Source organism: Schistosoma haematobium, chromosome ZW, assembly GCF_000699445.3.
Source record: "Schistosoma haematobium chromosome ZW, whole genome shotgun sequence".
NCBI classification, from domain to species: domain Eukaryota; kingdom Metazoa; phylum Platyhelminthes; class Trematoda; order Strigeidida; family Schistosomatidae; genus Schistosoma; species Schistosoma haematobium.
In genome coordinates this window covers 18,659,838-18,673,132 of record NC_067195.1, presented here as the reverse complement: position 1 = coordinate 18,673,132, position 13,295 = coordinate 18,659,838, and the positions used below count along the sequence as shown (strand labels likewise).

The following is a 13,295-nucleotide window of genomic DNA, read 5'->3' as shown; positions in this document are numbered from 1 at the left end:
CTAACTTGGAATCTTGGAAGGGAATTGAAAAGAGGAAGGCAGGACAACACAGCAATCGGAAGCAGACATAAAAAGGATGAATAGCTACTGGAAGAGATTGCCCAGGATAGAGTTGAATGAAAAGCGCTAGTGGGCGGCCTATGATCCACGAGGGGTAACAGGCATAAGTAAAACTCTTGAAAACTTGTTAACAATATAATCAGTCCGTTGATCGGTAGTTCTGATTTATTTCTAGAGTGTACTGAAAAGACGGAGTTGATACGATCAATATTCAATTATCACTCACCTCGGTCACTTAAACGCTTTATTTAGTCAACTATACGTTTATGAAAAATTAGTGATAGTTGAAAAAATTTCCTCATAGTTCTTTTCATTAGGACTTTTATTCAATTTCAGTTAACGAAATTTTTAAATCCGCTTGTGGGCTATACTTTTAATCATCTGATTCATTACTGAAATAAATTTAACGGAACGGGAATTTGTGGAGATTGTGGTATTTTTACGTTTAAAGCCGTGACCAGTGGACTCCAATCCGTGTCGGGTGGAGACAGTTATCCACTTTAAACAATGAATGAAGGGTTGCGCAAGATCGTGGATCGATTAAAGTTAGATATTAACACCATTGGATGCCGACTCAATGTTCTAGAGGTTAAGGGTTTGCGCTCGGGATCGCGGATATACAATGTTGAGGAGTCCATTACTAGGATGAAACGGTTATCCGATGTTTCCAGGTTTTCAATGGTAATCTAGCTTAGATCGACTCATGCATTCAATTATATACATTTAACACTTTGAACAGTTTCTTCAGACTCAAGTTACAATACAAATTCAAAGTAATGCATGCAATGAATTCGTTTTACTTAATATTTCAAAAATTAAAATAAAATAACCAGTGAAAATTGATAGTACACACGTATGCATCACATGAATATAATAAGGCTAAGATAATTACATTAACTTGTACACGAAACAATGCTACAGAGTATGTACTTTGTAATCATACTATGAATTTGTAAAGTACATTAATAAGGAAGTAAACATAGAACAGTTTATTCAATGTGATAATAATTTTAAAAAGATGGAAATATTCTTTATTAAGTTATATACAATAAAATTTTTAAATGTTTATATGAAGAATACCTCACACTACTAACTGATTCTTCCAAAGCATAACAGTTAATTAGTCTATCATGAAACAATAAATTTGTAGACATGACCGATGCTATCATGTTGATCAATAAGAATAGATACGGACAATTCTATTGATTTAAAAAAAAACAATTTTGATAGTACATTGAAAAAAGTAAACTATTTTTAGTCAGCTCTCTAACATGGATAGAAAAGTTCAAGTATATGCTTAACTAAATTAAGTTACATGGTGTTGAATCTACAAATGTTGTATTTTATTTTATAAAAAATGATACGGAGAATTTGAACAAAACAAAGATGAAAGTGATAGTTGCTGTTATCCGAACGAAGAATAAATGAACGGCAACTCCTAAGAACTATTATCACATATATTCCTACTTGATACCTATTAAGTAACTAGGTTATATGTATGTTTATATCCCTTTTGCCATAAGCTTTCATTTAACCTATTGGTTAATGCAATAAGATTTCAATAGTTGAGATCATGTGTCAATACGATTTACCATTATTTAATTATTCTCAACTTATCAGTTAAAGTATCCCACACTTACAGCCACATTTGTCTTGATCTTTTATAATTATTATTTTTCATTTTATGATGTGATGCGGTCTAGTCTGTTTGCATATAAAATAAGTATGTCTAATATTTACGATTTACACAGAGAAGGCTGATATTTGTGTTCTGGGCTGAACGAGCTGGTCGAGGCGAGCAGTTACTATACAGAGAAACAATAAGGATTGAGAGTTGACTCAAGGCTGCTAATGCTGTTTGACACGAAACAAGTTCATAAGAGTCGGTATTCTGAATGGCGATTCGTCATGTGGTATTTGACGGACCATAGGATGTGAAAATAGTCGAATGCAATAAATTCATTGGGTTTCGTTATTTTCAATCAAATTGCATAAAAGTTAATATGTTTAATTATTTTCAATTGATGACATAATGTTAAAAATGAATTGTCAATCAACTCTGCAATGGACACGTTTTTGCATATACAGGAAATTAAATGTTATGAATTCCAATAAAATATAATATAGTGTGGTCAGTATCAAGTAACTATGCAAGATATTATTAGACAGAGAAATTATATAGTTTCAGTAAATATAAGTTTTACATATCATTGATAGAATTATCATAATCAACACTAATGACAATGATTATTGAATTAATAAAATGTTCGCACACAACCGATTCTTGAATCTCGACAATGAATAGACTTTGAAAACGAAATAAACCTCGGGAACAAAAACTCTCTCACAAGGTAGGTACGACTGATAAGGTTGGACAAAAATAACAGTAGTTAAGTGATTGACACAAACGGCATCACGGATAATAGACCTTTATACTAAGAAAGATACGCACCTAAGTTTTATAGTTTCTTATCGAATCTATATTTCAATCTTTAGCATTTTATGTAATTTTTCTAAGAAATTAAATCAACCGACTAGTTGTTTATTTAAACATTGGGAAACATTAGTTTTTCTGATCATATTGTCACAAAATAATTAATTACTAAGCAGTCTCTGTAAAAAAACATAGATGTTTATTTTGAGTTTAAACAGTAAGACATAAGATAGTTCATGACTATTCAGAGAAAACTGCCAAAAATTTTAAAACAAGAATTTTTTAGACAGGAAGAGTTCGTAAATGAAAACGATTTAAATGATCACATCTGTGTGTGTGTGAAAATCTATAAACGTTATGATCTGAATGATATAGAAACATTGCCATTTTGTATACGCACAAATCAATTTGAGCGAAATCAAATAAAATGGAGACCTACTATAACAACCATTGACAATGATAAGGTAAATGAAATTAATCACATCAAATACGGCTAATGAAGTGCGCTGTAATACAAGTCATTATCTACTATAATTTGCAGTTTAACAGTGCCAAGATTAAGAAATTCAACTACAGATACAAAAATGATGGTGAATATCAAATGGTATGATATTCCTGAATAAAAAAGACGCCCATCTTTACTAACTGCAATGATATAAATGTAAATCAGTGATTGGATCATGAATAAGGTTTCGTCTAGTGTTACTGTTCTTCCAAACACCGAGCCACATCATGTGTTGATTAGATCCGAGAGAATTCCTGGAGTTTCAATCAGAAGCCGTGGCCACTGGAGTCTACTCATGTCAGATGTGAGAAAGGTACCCACCGCATACAATGGAATATAGTCGCACGACAGCAAGATTGGATTGAAGTTAGCCTTGTATACCAAGAGATCCCGGCTCAGTGATCTAGAGATTAATCGACCGAGCGAGAGATTCAAGGTGTCAGGTTTAACCTCTGGTAAGGGGTCGTAGATATTCGTTGGTAAACAGCTGTCCATTCATTCAATGGCTCTTTGTCTTACATTGATTTGCAATCTCGATAACATGTCAGATTTGTCGCGTTGAAACAATCAGAAGCTTTTTCCACAATCATAATAAATACCTATATTGTTAGGATCAGGAAGCGTGTGAGGAAGAAAACAGAAATAGTTGACTTTTCAACTTACATTTTATTAACTACACCTATACACTCGACGGACACGTTTCACTATTGCCTATTTAAATCTCCTTGTTAAGTCTGTTTTTTCCTCAGCTAGCGATTCAAAAAGTAAGAAATGAATTAAATTCATACAAATCTAAAGAACTGTTTATCATTGTTGTTTTGTTCACACTATCATATAAATCGTCAAAAATGATTGATACGTGATCATGTTTAACATAATCAACATATCGAAAAAATAGATAAATAAGTAAGAATGGAATAGTTTCTTATTATGTTTAATATGAATAGAATAATTAATAAATTTCATGCTAATACTCGTATAAGCAAACTAATGTGTGCTTTTTCAAAACAAAACGAATACATATTTTATACTACTGAAATGAAAACAAAGTAGCACATCTTGCTGATGAAGAAAACCAAATAAACGGACACAAACATTAAGTTTGAAAGACATGTATGTATAATAATAATAATAATAGTAATAATAATAATAATAATAATAATAATAATAATAATAATAATGAAAGTAATAATAATAATAAGATGGTACAGTCAATATTTAAATGAATAAAACAAAAGTAACATAAATATACAAACTTGATTGAGTTCATACAAAAAAAAAAAACGCACAAATACGGTTATGTGACGATTTCTGTCATCACATGAACACAAACTCATTAGCGTATGGGATTCACATACACACATACAAGTCTACATGAAGAAATAATTCAAAGAAGTATAAAGTAAACATTAAACAGTAATAAATACATAAAAAGGCAAAATAATATATAATAATTAATTTGTGTATACACTGTGAAGGAAGTGAAGTAAAAAAAAGGGTGAAGATTATGCAATTAATTTATGACAGCTCAAACAATTTATTATAGATCAGTTAGATTAGAAGAGAAATTTAAACGAAAGAGCAGAAACAAAACAGTAGTAATTTGATATTATGAAAGGATAAATAATGAATAAGTGTTATTAAGAAGGTTTAGTTGATAGATTAGTTGAGGATTGTGTAGGCGATGACAGACTGAAACGTTTAGAAGATGGAAAGTGATCCCTTTGATTATTATTACCATTATTATTATTATTTAATGATGTTGTGCTGAAATACGGAGCAATATTTTTATTCAACAATGTATGGCATACATCACATACAACAGCCGGATGACCAAATGGTCCAGCTGGCATAGTATTCTTTGTACAATTGGAACAATGAACTTTACCACAATGACGACAATTGATTTTTTTCGAATTGATACTATTAGAAAGTCCAATTGGAAATGCTGAATTACACGAAAAACAGTTGGTCACGTCATCTGGACTAATCCATCTTACTTCTTGATCTTGTTGTCTCAATCTTTCCAGTTGAACCTGAGATAAATTTAAAAGCACAACATAAAAAAGACCGAAAACTACATAATGGAAATGTAACTTGAAGAACCAATAGTTTGTTCTGTTCACAATGATTGGAGAATTAGTGAGTTTCAGTGAATTTATCTTCAAGTCGTTTATTGGTTAAGTGACTCTTGCCCCCAAATGCCCTGGTATGGCCAAGAGTGGGGTGGGCCCGCCCTCCCTCCCTCTCGAGATGCTCTCACACGGCCACGCGTGTACAGCCTCTGCCATGCAAGTCCTACTCACTGCCTTCTCGTGGCATTACTGTTGCTTACGAAATTGAGAGGACGAAAAGCGAATGTCCGGCGCTTTAACCGGATTCCAAACCAATGGTGCACATAGGCTCCAGTATCCTAAGGGAACCGTCTACCATGGGACTGCATCTCCTCACGATGCTCCATTGCCTTGTGGGTCAGACCTTTAGGTACAAGGCTCGGGGTGTGGCCCCCTAAGAAAACCACCTGCTTCCGTCTGGGCACCCGGGTCGTATCCCAGCCCTCACACAAATCGAATGATTTATGTGGCGCATATCTGTTTGGTGCCTCCTTGTACCAATGTTTATGTGTTTAAATAAATAAATAAATAAGTGACTCTTAAATATATTCGTTCATTTGTTCAGTGTTTCGTGAGCACGATACGTCGTTAGACTAACAACTCATTATACTAGGTAGATGTCAATAACTCAGTCTGATGAGAAGCCACTATTCCATCACATCGTCCCCTTGCATGTTATCAATCCATCGGTACAAACCATTATTTTAACGCTGAAAACTTACGGGTAATAAGAGGAACACTTTGTTATCAGATAAGTTATTACGCTGAAATATAAAAATTATTTGACTAATCTGAAAGGTGACGTGTTTTCTCTATTAAAATTTTGATGACTTCGAGAAGTCTATCTTAAGGCAAGTGACAAGTGTGTTGTTTTGTAAATGACAAAATTGAATGGTATTCGTGGTGTATTTGTGAATACAGTAAAGTTTGAATATGCACGATTATAGGATTATGAATCGAAAATCGAATAATAACACAATTCCGATGGAACTTAAAGCTTTCCATACACGATAAAGGTGTCCAGATTAGGAAGGAACAAAAAGTCAATGCTCTGGATTATTATTTTAGCGACTGTTTTTAAAACTGATATGGAGAGCCAATTAGAAGTAGTAAAAGGTCAATCGATGGCAATCAGAAGTCACCTAAAGGTCAAGTGCATTTCATTGGGGTCAATGTGTTAATTTTCTAAGGATAGAGTCGTATATATGAATGAACAGTTGTGCAATTCATTCGGCAGTTCAATACACTTTCTCGCTCAAGTAGTCAGTCCGGGGTTAGCGTGTAGTACACCGTGCGTCACAATAAAAACAATTAATGCTGTTTTTATAATAAAAAACTACTTTAAGTCATTAAAAAGATCCAGTTAACGATTCACGCAACCTGATTAAGGTAATCCTATGAATGGGTTCATGCAGAAAACAACAAGTGACGAGTATGATTCTACTGATAATAACAATTATAATAGTTTTTGTATTGTTTACTTGAATCTTCCTATTGATGTTTAGGACTGCAATTGATCAGTCTCTTATTGGCATATGTGCATCCTGTGTGGATTGCCTCGACATTACTTCAAGTCACAAGCATTATGAATAGAGATGATGGTTTACAATCATAAAAGTTGTTTTAAAACATCAACTTATTGGTCAGTAACCCTAGATATAATCATACAAAACGGGACACTTTACATGTAAGTGATACCAAATCAAATGAATAGGACTCACTTGTAAATTTTGTGACAAACGAACAAAATCAGCTTGAACCGATTCCACATTGTCTAAATCATTTTGCAATCGAATAACTTGATCTTGTAGATCAATAATTCTTTTCTGAGCTTCAGTTAAATTAGTTTCAGTCAGTTCATATTTAGCCTTTTTTTAAAAAAGAATAGAACAAAATGTAAAAATAGAATTTAATTATAGAGAGATCATATGCTGTTGAAAAGTCAGAAAGATCACGTGTTGTTTGAAGACAATATAGTAGGTAGAAGATGTATGTATAGGCGGGCTAATGTGGGTGAGTAAATTGTTCAACTGGACAAGGACATCAGGCAAAAATTTTTTAAAGTATCCACGATTGTACCGCAGTCTTAATGTTATTGAAAAAAAGTTGTTCCGTTAGTAGGATGAGGTTATTTTTTGAATAAATCACATTATTCTACTCATGAATATAGATTTTGTCTGAATCAATCGCTCGTTGACATCGCTATCACTGAAAAGGCGTTCTAACAGCAACCTCTGGAATCTCCAGGCATTGTAAAGAGAAAAAAACTTGTTACATTCTAACGTGGAATCATTTGAGAGTTGTTCAAGTAAATTTACGCTTAAATCAGGCTATCTACAGCATATAATGCAGATATGAAAGTAGTGTAGAAACATGTTGAGATATTGTATTATCTGTGTTAGCGGATACTCATATACCAATTTGAATTCACGGGCTTCAGGCAAATTTCTCGAGGCTAAAGAAACAGTGAATCCATAGGTGTTTTACCTTCAAGTGCACGGTCACCTCACGCAATAGTGAGTAATGTTGAAGTGTTGCCCGTTATGGTCTATATATCCTTATATATATAGACTTTCTCATCATTATTTTTATTAGATTATTTTGTTTTAGCTAATCTTCCCGATATGGCATGACAACTTGGACCAATGTATATTTATGCTAGGTTCTACATGGACTATGACTAACTGATTAACTGTTATGACAATGATAGAAAAAAAGTAATAATCTATATGCATACATAAACACGCACCTGTATTTCATTCAACTTAGATTTGGACATTTTTAATTCATCTTCACATTTCTGTCTTAGAACAGTTTCATTGTCACGTTCAGTTGTAATATTGGCAAGATCAGCTAGACGTCTACGTGCATCTTCCAATTCTTGTAGAATTGACGATTCAAAATTAATACGCTCTTGTTGTTCATTTGCTAGCTGTTCTCTGTGAGTTTCAGTTTCCTTCTTTAAACATTCTTCTAAATGATCACGTGCTTCACTTTATTGTGAAAATCAAAAACACTAACAATATGTATACATTTAAATGTATATAAATGAAGTTTCTAGTTATGTATATCAACATCAAACCAAATTGATCACAGTATTTTAATTGAAACAAAGATTAATCTGTTTATCGGTATGGAAATCGTGGAGACTATTGCATTCTATCAAGGTCAAAAATGCCTCATTTAAACAAACATTAAGAAACTAGAACTATTGGGCAGCTGTTTCGTCCCAGTATGGAACTCATCGGCAGTGGAAATCTGTGACCCCGCCACCAGAAATTGCATACTACTGGGGAGCCCCACGCCGGGAAGAAACAGTCATTCAATGGTTTCCCAATGCTTGTAACCTCAATAAAATTAATACAGATCATTGAGAGATCATTTAAGTTTCCTAATCAGAACTTGGATTCGTACTACTACTGCTGTATGGTCTAAATAATCTTCCACTGGACAAAATTTATTCGGTTGTTGCTGGATAGACCAGTACTAATCACTCAAACTTTTTAATTACAATTTCAGGTTGTTTAAAATTTACCTAGATTTGTATATTACTAAATAGTATTTCCTTTCTTATAGTATCTAAGGTATAGTTTTTAGATATTTTTTCACCTTACTCCGATATAAGGCACAAAATGACCGCAATACTAACTGAGGGATATGTATGTCGCAGTAAAAATCTTATCCGACAATGATTAATAATTCGAAAAGAAACTATTTGCTGGGTTTTTTTAAACGAAATATTATCAGACACATTGGGTAACAAGCTCTCACTTTCAGTTAAAGAGATAAATAGAACTAATATGTGAACACTTGAAAAGCAGAACTAGTAAACAAAATGGGAATACATCGTAGAGAAAAATTATCCAGAACGTGTAGCGAAATTTCTTAATTACCACAGACAATTAAGTATCCGAAACAATTTTTAGTAGGAGGAAAGTTTATCATAGTCAATAGGTTAATTACGAAAACTGATCATAGTAAAAACATACAAAATCGGAACCTATGTATGAGTATAGACTAAGAGAAGCATCTCAGAAACATTGAATCGTGAGAAAATTCAATTATAATTAGAAAATATTTAGCATACGTGTGGGTTCGTTTAAATTATTTATATACACTTTCAGTCGAGCATTTAATATGGAGTGAAGATAAATTGCAAAAATCCCCTGCAGAGTCTATTAATCGTGAAGACTCAGTGAACTCACAAATGAGATCATCATACACTGACAAAAGTTAATGCAGATTAGTTATTCATTCAGTCAACAATGCAGAGAATAGGACTTATCACAAGTCAAATTACTTTGAACTGGACATCAATAAGTGGGAATATTGATATAATTAGAACACATTTAGTTTTCCCTGCACCGCTTCAAGTTATATTTTACGTATCTGACGGCTAATTATGCTATCCAGGTGGAGTGACGTTGAAGATTAACTACTTCAACTACTAAGCTCAATAATGTACAAATGTACATTATCACCTTGAGAACAATGTCCATGTTTATTGGATTACACTAAACTGACGAACTAATTAGATTAACGAAAAAGAGCTCGTAAAAACTCAATATCCTGTGACGGCTAGCTTGTACGTAGTTAGAAGTAAAGTAAAACCTACCAATAATTAGTTACGAGAACACTTAGAATAATTAGATGTAGCGAAATTGAAGAATAAGAACAAACTTAAGCAATTACAAAAGTGATCCCGAGAAAGTTATTCGCGGTGAGACTATAATTTATGGACGACCTTCGAACGACGCTAAAGAGATCTTGGGAATGTCAGCCTATATACTACAGATAAATGACGGTTATAAAACAGTGTGAGGAATTAAGATTAATATTTACAGTTGATAGTTAGGGTTAGGAATCAGATATAGGGTTTTCATCACGAACTGATATCAGCTATAATGACAAAACTCTATTTAGCCAAATGAATGAATTGATTTCGCGCCAAAATTCAAGATCTGTTATCGTAAATCTGATTGGTTCATCCACAAATTATAGTCTCGCTTAATTAGCTTTTCCTGAGAAAAAATAACAGAAAACAAATAAAATTTATATAACATTTTGACATGGCTCATTAACTTTTCAAAGTAGCTTAAACGATGTTCGGATTCAAGATTAAAGAACTGACTGCGTAAATAATTTTTCATAAGGTAAAAAGCCATAACTCGTAACCATAACGTAAACTGATAGCTGTCTGATCTACATAACAATTTGTCAACGAGCAAAAAGGGAACCACAAGCAAACAAATATAGAAACCGTCGCATTTCGACAAAAATCCGAAGACTATACAAAACTGAGAACAACTGTTACAAGGGTTGAGGGAAACTAATTCTGATGATAAATACTGTATGTGTACGTAAATATTTTAGAACATAACAAACCTGTGTTACCACATACGCGTAGAAATTGCTAACAATACAACTATTTACTGAATGTTGATAAGTAGTATAAGACAATGCACACAAAAAACGAGCTGGTAGGAGAAAGATAAGGACAAAGAACGTAAACAAACACTTGACATAGGTCTATGAAAATAAATTTTGTAGTCGAGGAAAAAATTCACCAAAAAGATTAACAGAAAAAAGTCACACCTACCGAAATGATAAGTTTTCTTCATATAATTTTAACGTCAAATGTTCTAATTCATCTTTCTCATTAGGTAATTGAATTGGTTGTCTACTTAATTCAATAGCAGCTTGTGAACGTCTACCAACCAGAGCATCATAATGTGAACGGAGAATTTCTAGATTTGTACTAGCAATTTTACGCTCAACTAATAAAGTGGATATTTCTTTTTCAGTTGTTTCGCGATAAGACTTCAAAAAAGTAATCAAAATAATCAAATATGTACAATGAGTAATAATCAAGAAAAAAAAGAAATGAAAGGAAATACAATAAATAAACAGGAGTAACTATAAAGAAGAGTTTTTAATTCCCTTTTGTTGTTAACATTTATAACTGCAATTGATTGGTTTCTATTATTATATGCATATTTGGAGTGTATCATCTCGACGCAAATATATCAAAACTTATGACAAAGGACTATATCGAAGTGATCCACCCAAGCATATATGAGTAAGGAGATTAATTACAGTTCTGAAAATCAACATAGAGTAATTACAAATCTTTAGATATTAATCTTTACATAGAATCAGTAGGTTGTTGGATAAAAAGTTAGGGTTTAAAGAGAAAAATACTGGGTTCGAGTCTAAACGTCAAAATCAACACTAGGACCCAGGTACATCCATCTGACAAGTCCCAAGTAGGACGAAACTCGAATACTACATCCCACTACTAGCAACAAGTCAAATATACAAAGACGGAATTAACTATGCTACGAGTACACATTCATATACAACTGTAGAAAATAATGGTTATTGCACTTCCTATCCCTTTAAACGAAGTCAACTGGGTCTTGCAGAAAACTTATTACAATGAGGGATAGACCCCACAACCATTACACATACAGAAACTCTAGGGGTCATTAAGTTGATGTTTATTACGTTAAAACCTGCTTCATAAAAAGAAAGTAAATAAATTTTTGAGTTCCAACACCAAGAAATGATTATGAATCATGGATAACAACACAACTGTCTTATTCCTAGTGGTTCATACTCCTATCTATATACGAGACTGGATAAAGAAATTCTCGACTATTTAAATCATGATAAAGCAACCTGTTAGATAATTTATAGGGACAGATGAGTAATGAGTTGTACATTAACCACAACAGTAAGAAATGTTAGATGATTCTGCTGCAAAATAGAATAAACTAAAAATTTACCAATAACTATGCAAATACGTGTTATTGGAAAAGAATTCTTGTCAAATAACTAAATGAAATCATTTAATCGCTTAAAGATCCCCATCATATTAAAAGAGTAATATTTGAACGAAGAATATTCTTTACCCTTAAATTAGCCATTTTTCGAATTATTAATTTGGATATATAATTGTAGAACCTGAAGAGAATTTATCGGAAAGAATATTTTTCGTTCAAATATTAGTCCTTTAAATAAAACAAATAAATAGAAAACTCACTTGGTAGTTTAACTGCAAACTATCTAATCGTTGACCCAACTGATTAGAAATTGTACTAATTTTTTCTATTTTAGATGTTTGTTCAGCAACTTGAGTTTTAAGGGCATTTTCCAATTCTAATTGACGATCTGTAGCAACTTTCAAAGCGTGGCTTTTCAAATCTAATTCATTTTTAACGGTGGAAAGCTGTTTTTGTAAATTTTTCTAAACACAGTGTTTATTGATAAAAAGACAATAAACAAAATCTGATATTATACATAACCAAAATTGTTGTATTTTTAGGGAATACTGAACGGTAAGAGCTTAAATTTACTTCAAAAACCCTTGGTCATTTTTATATGATTTCGCGGGAAAAATATACATTGAACGACATTTTCGAAACTGCTTTGAGTATTCAACAAAGACCACATGCTATGTGCATACAGGGTGGTGGTAGTGGTCCAGTGGTCAAGGCGTTCGGGTTTCGACCTTAAAATCGCCCACACAAATTATAAATTGTTGTTTTAAAAACAGACAGAATAATACAGATATCGTTATATTTGCTTCGATCATGCTTTCTCTCAGTCTGATTTGACAGGATTAAGAATCATGCTTTAACAAATCCTAAATAATACAACTTTTATCTTTACATTAGGGATATAGGTAATAATAATAATATCGGCTATATTCGATACTATATTTTTAGTACAATATGAAGTTCTCATGATCCAATATTACAAACAATCACCCGTCATATTCGTCGCATATATATATATATATATGAAATCATATAAAATTAAGTGGATATATCAGAAAATAATAATCTTTGCAACGATGAATACGCCGAATGTTTAAAACCATACATTTTCTACTAGGTCAGCCCTCACGATCTGTTCGTCAGATAATATACGTGCAAGACACGGTATTGTGGAGCTTTTGCATTTCTGAGTGCATAAATTTAAATATACCTAGGTTGTTTGTCAAAAGTTATATAAAGGGAAAAATATGAATGTACCTGGCAAACCTGCGCCTGGCCGTTAATTGCAAGATTTTAAATGTCTATTCACAACTATATCCATAATGACATCACATGGTGATAAAAACTATATGCTCATTAGTGATGAATTTTAATAAGGTATTAGGATTTAACAGTATCAA

The 13,295-nt window shown here is 32.6% G+C and overlaps 1 protein-coding gene across 3 annotated transcripts in view; it reads right to left on the bottom strand.

Annotated features, from left to right (window-relative positions):
• Positions 1 to 2,784: 2,784 nt before the first annotated feature.
• Positions 2,785 to 13,295, bottom strand: part of RABEP1_1 (Rabaptin, RAB GTPase binding effector protein 1) — a 37,029-nt gene continuing 26,518 nt past the window's right edge. Inside the window, exons 7-12 of one of the 3 annotated variants that reach the window (XM_051210595.1) lie at positions 12,159 to 12,362; positions 10,713 to 10,933; positions 9,956 to 10,134; positions 7,863 to 8,106; positions 6,835 to 6,981; positions 2,785 to 5,035 (exon numbers count right to left, since the gene is read on the bottom strand). In XM_051210595.1, the coding sequence (XP_051070602.1) occupies positions 4,640 to 5,035; positions 6,835 to 6,981; positions 7,863 to 8,106; positions 9,956 to 9,996 (828 nt within the window). In that variant the 5' untranslated portion in view covers positions 9,997 to 10,134; positions 10,713 to 10,933; positions 12,159 to 12,362 and the 3' untranslated portion in view covers positions 2,785 to 4,639. Of the gene's footprint in view, positions 5,036 to 6,834; positions 6,982 to 7,862; positions 10,934 to 12,158; positions 12,363 to 13,295 lie in introns of all 3 variants that reach the window. The other 2 variants (XM_012944740.3, XM_051210594.1) reach the window with 2 other exon arrangements.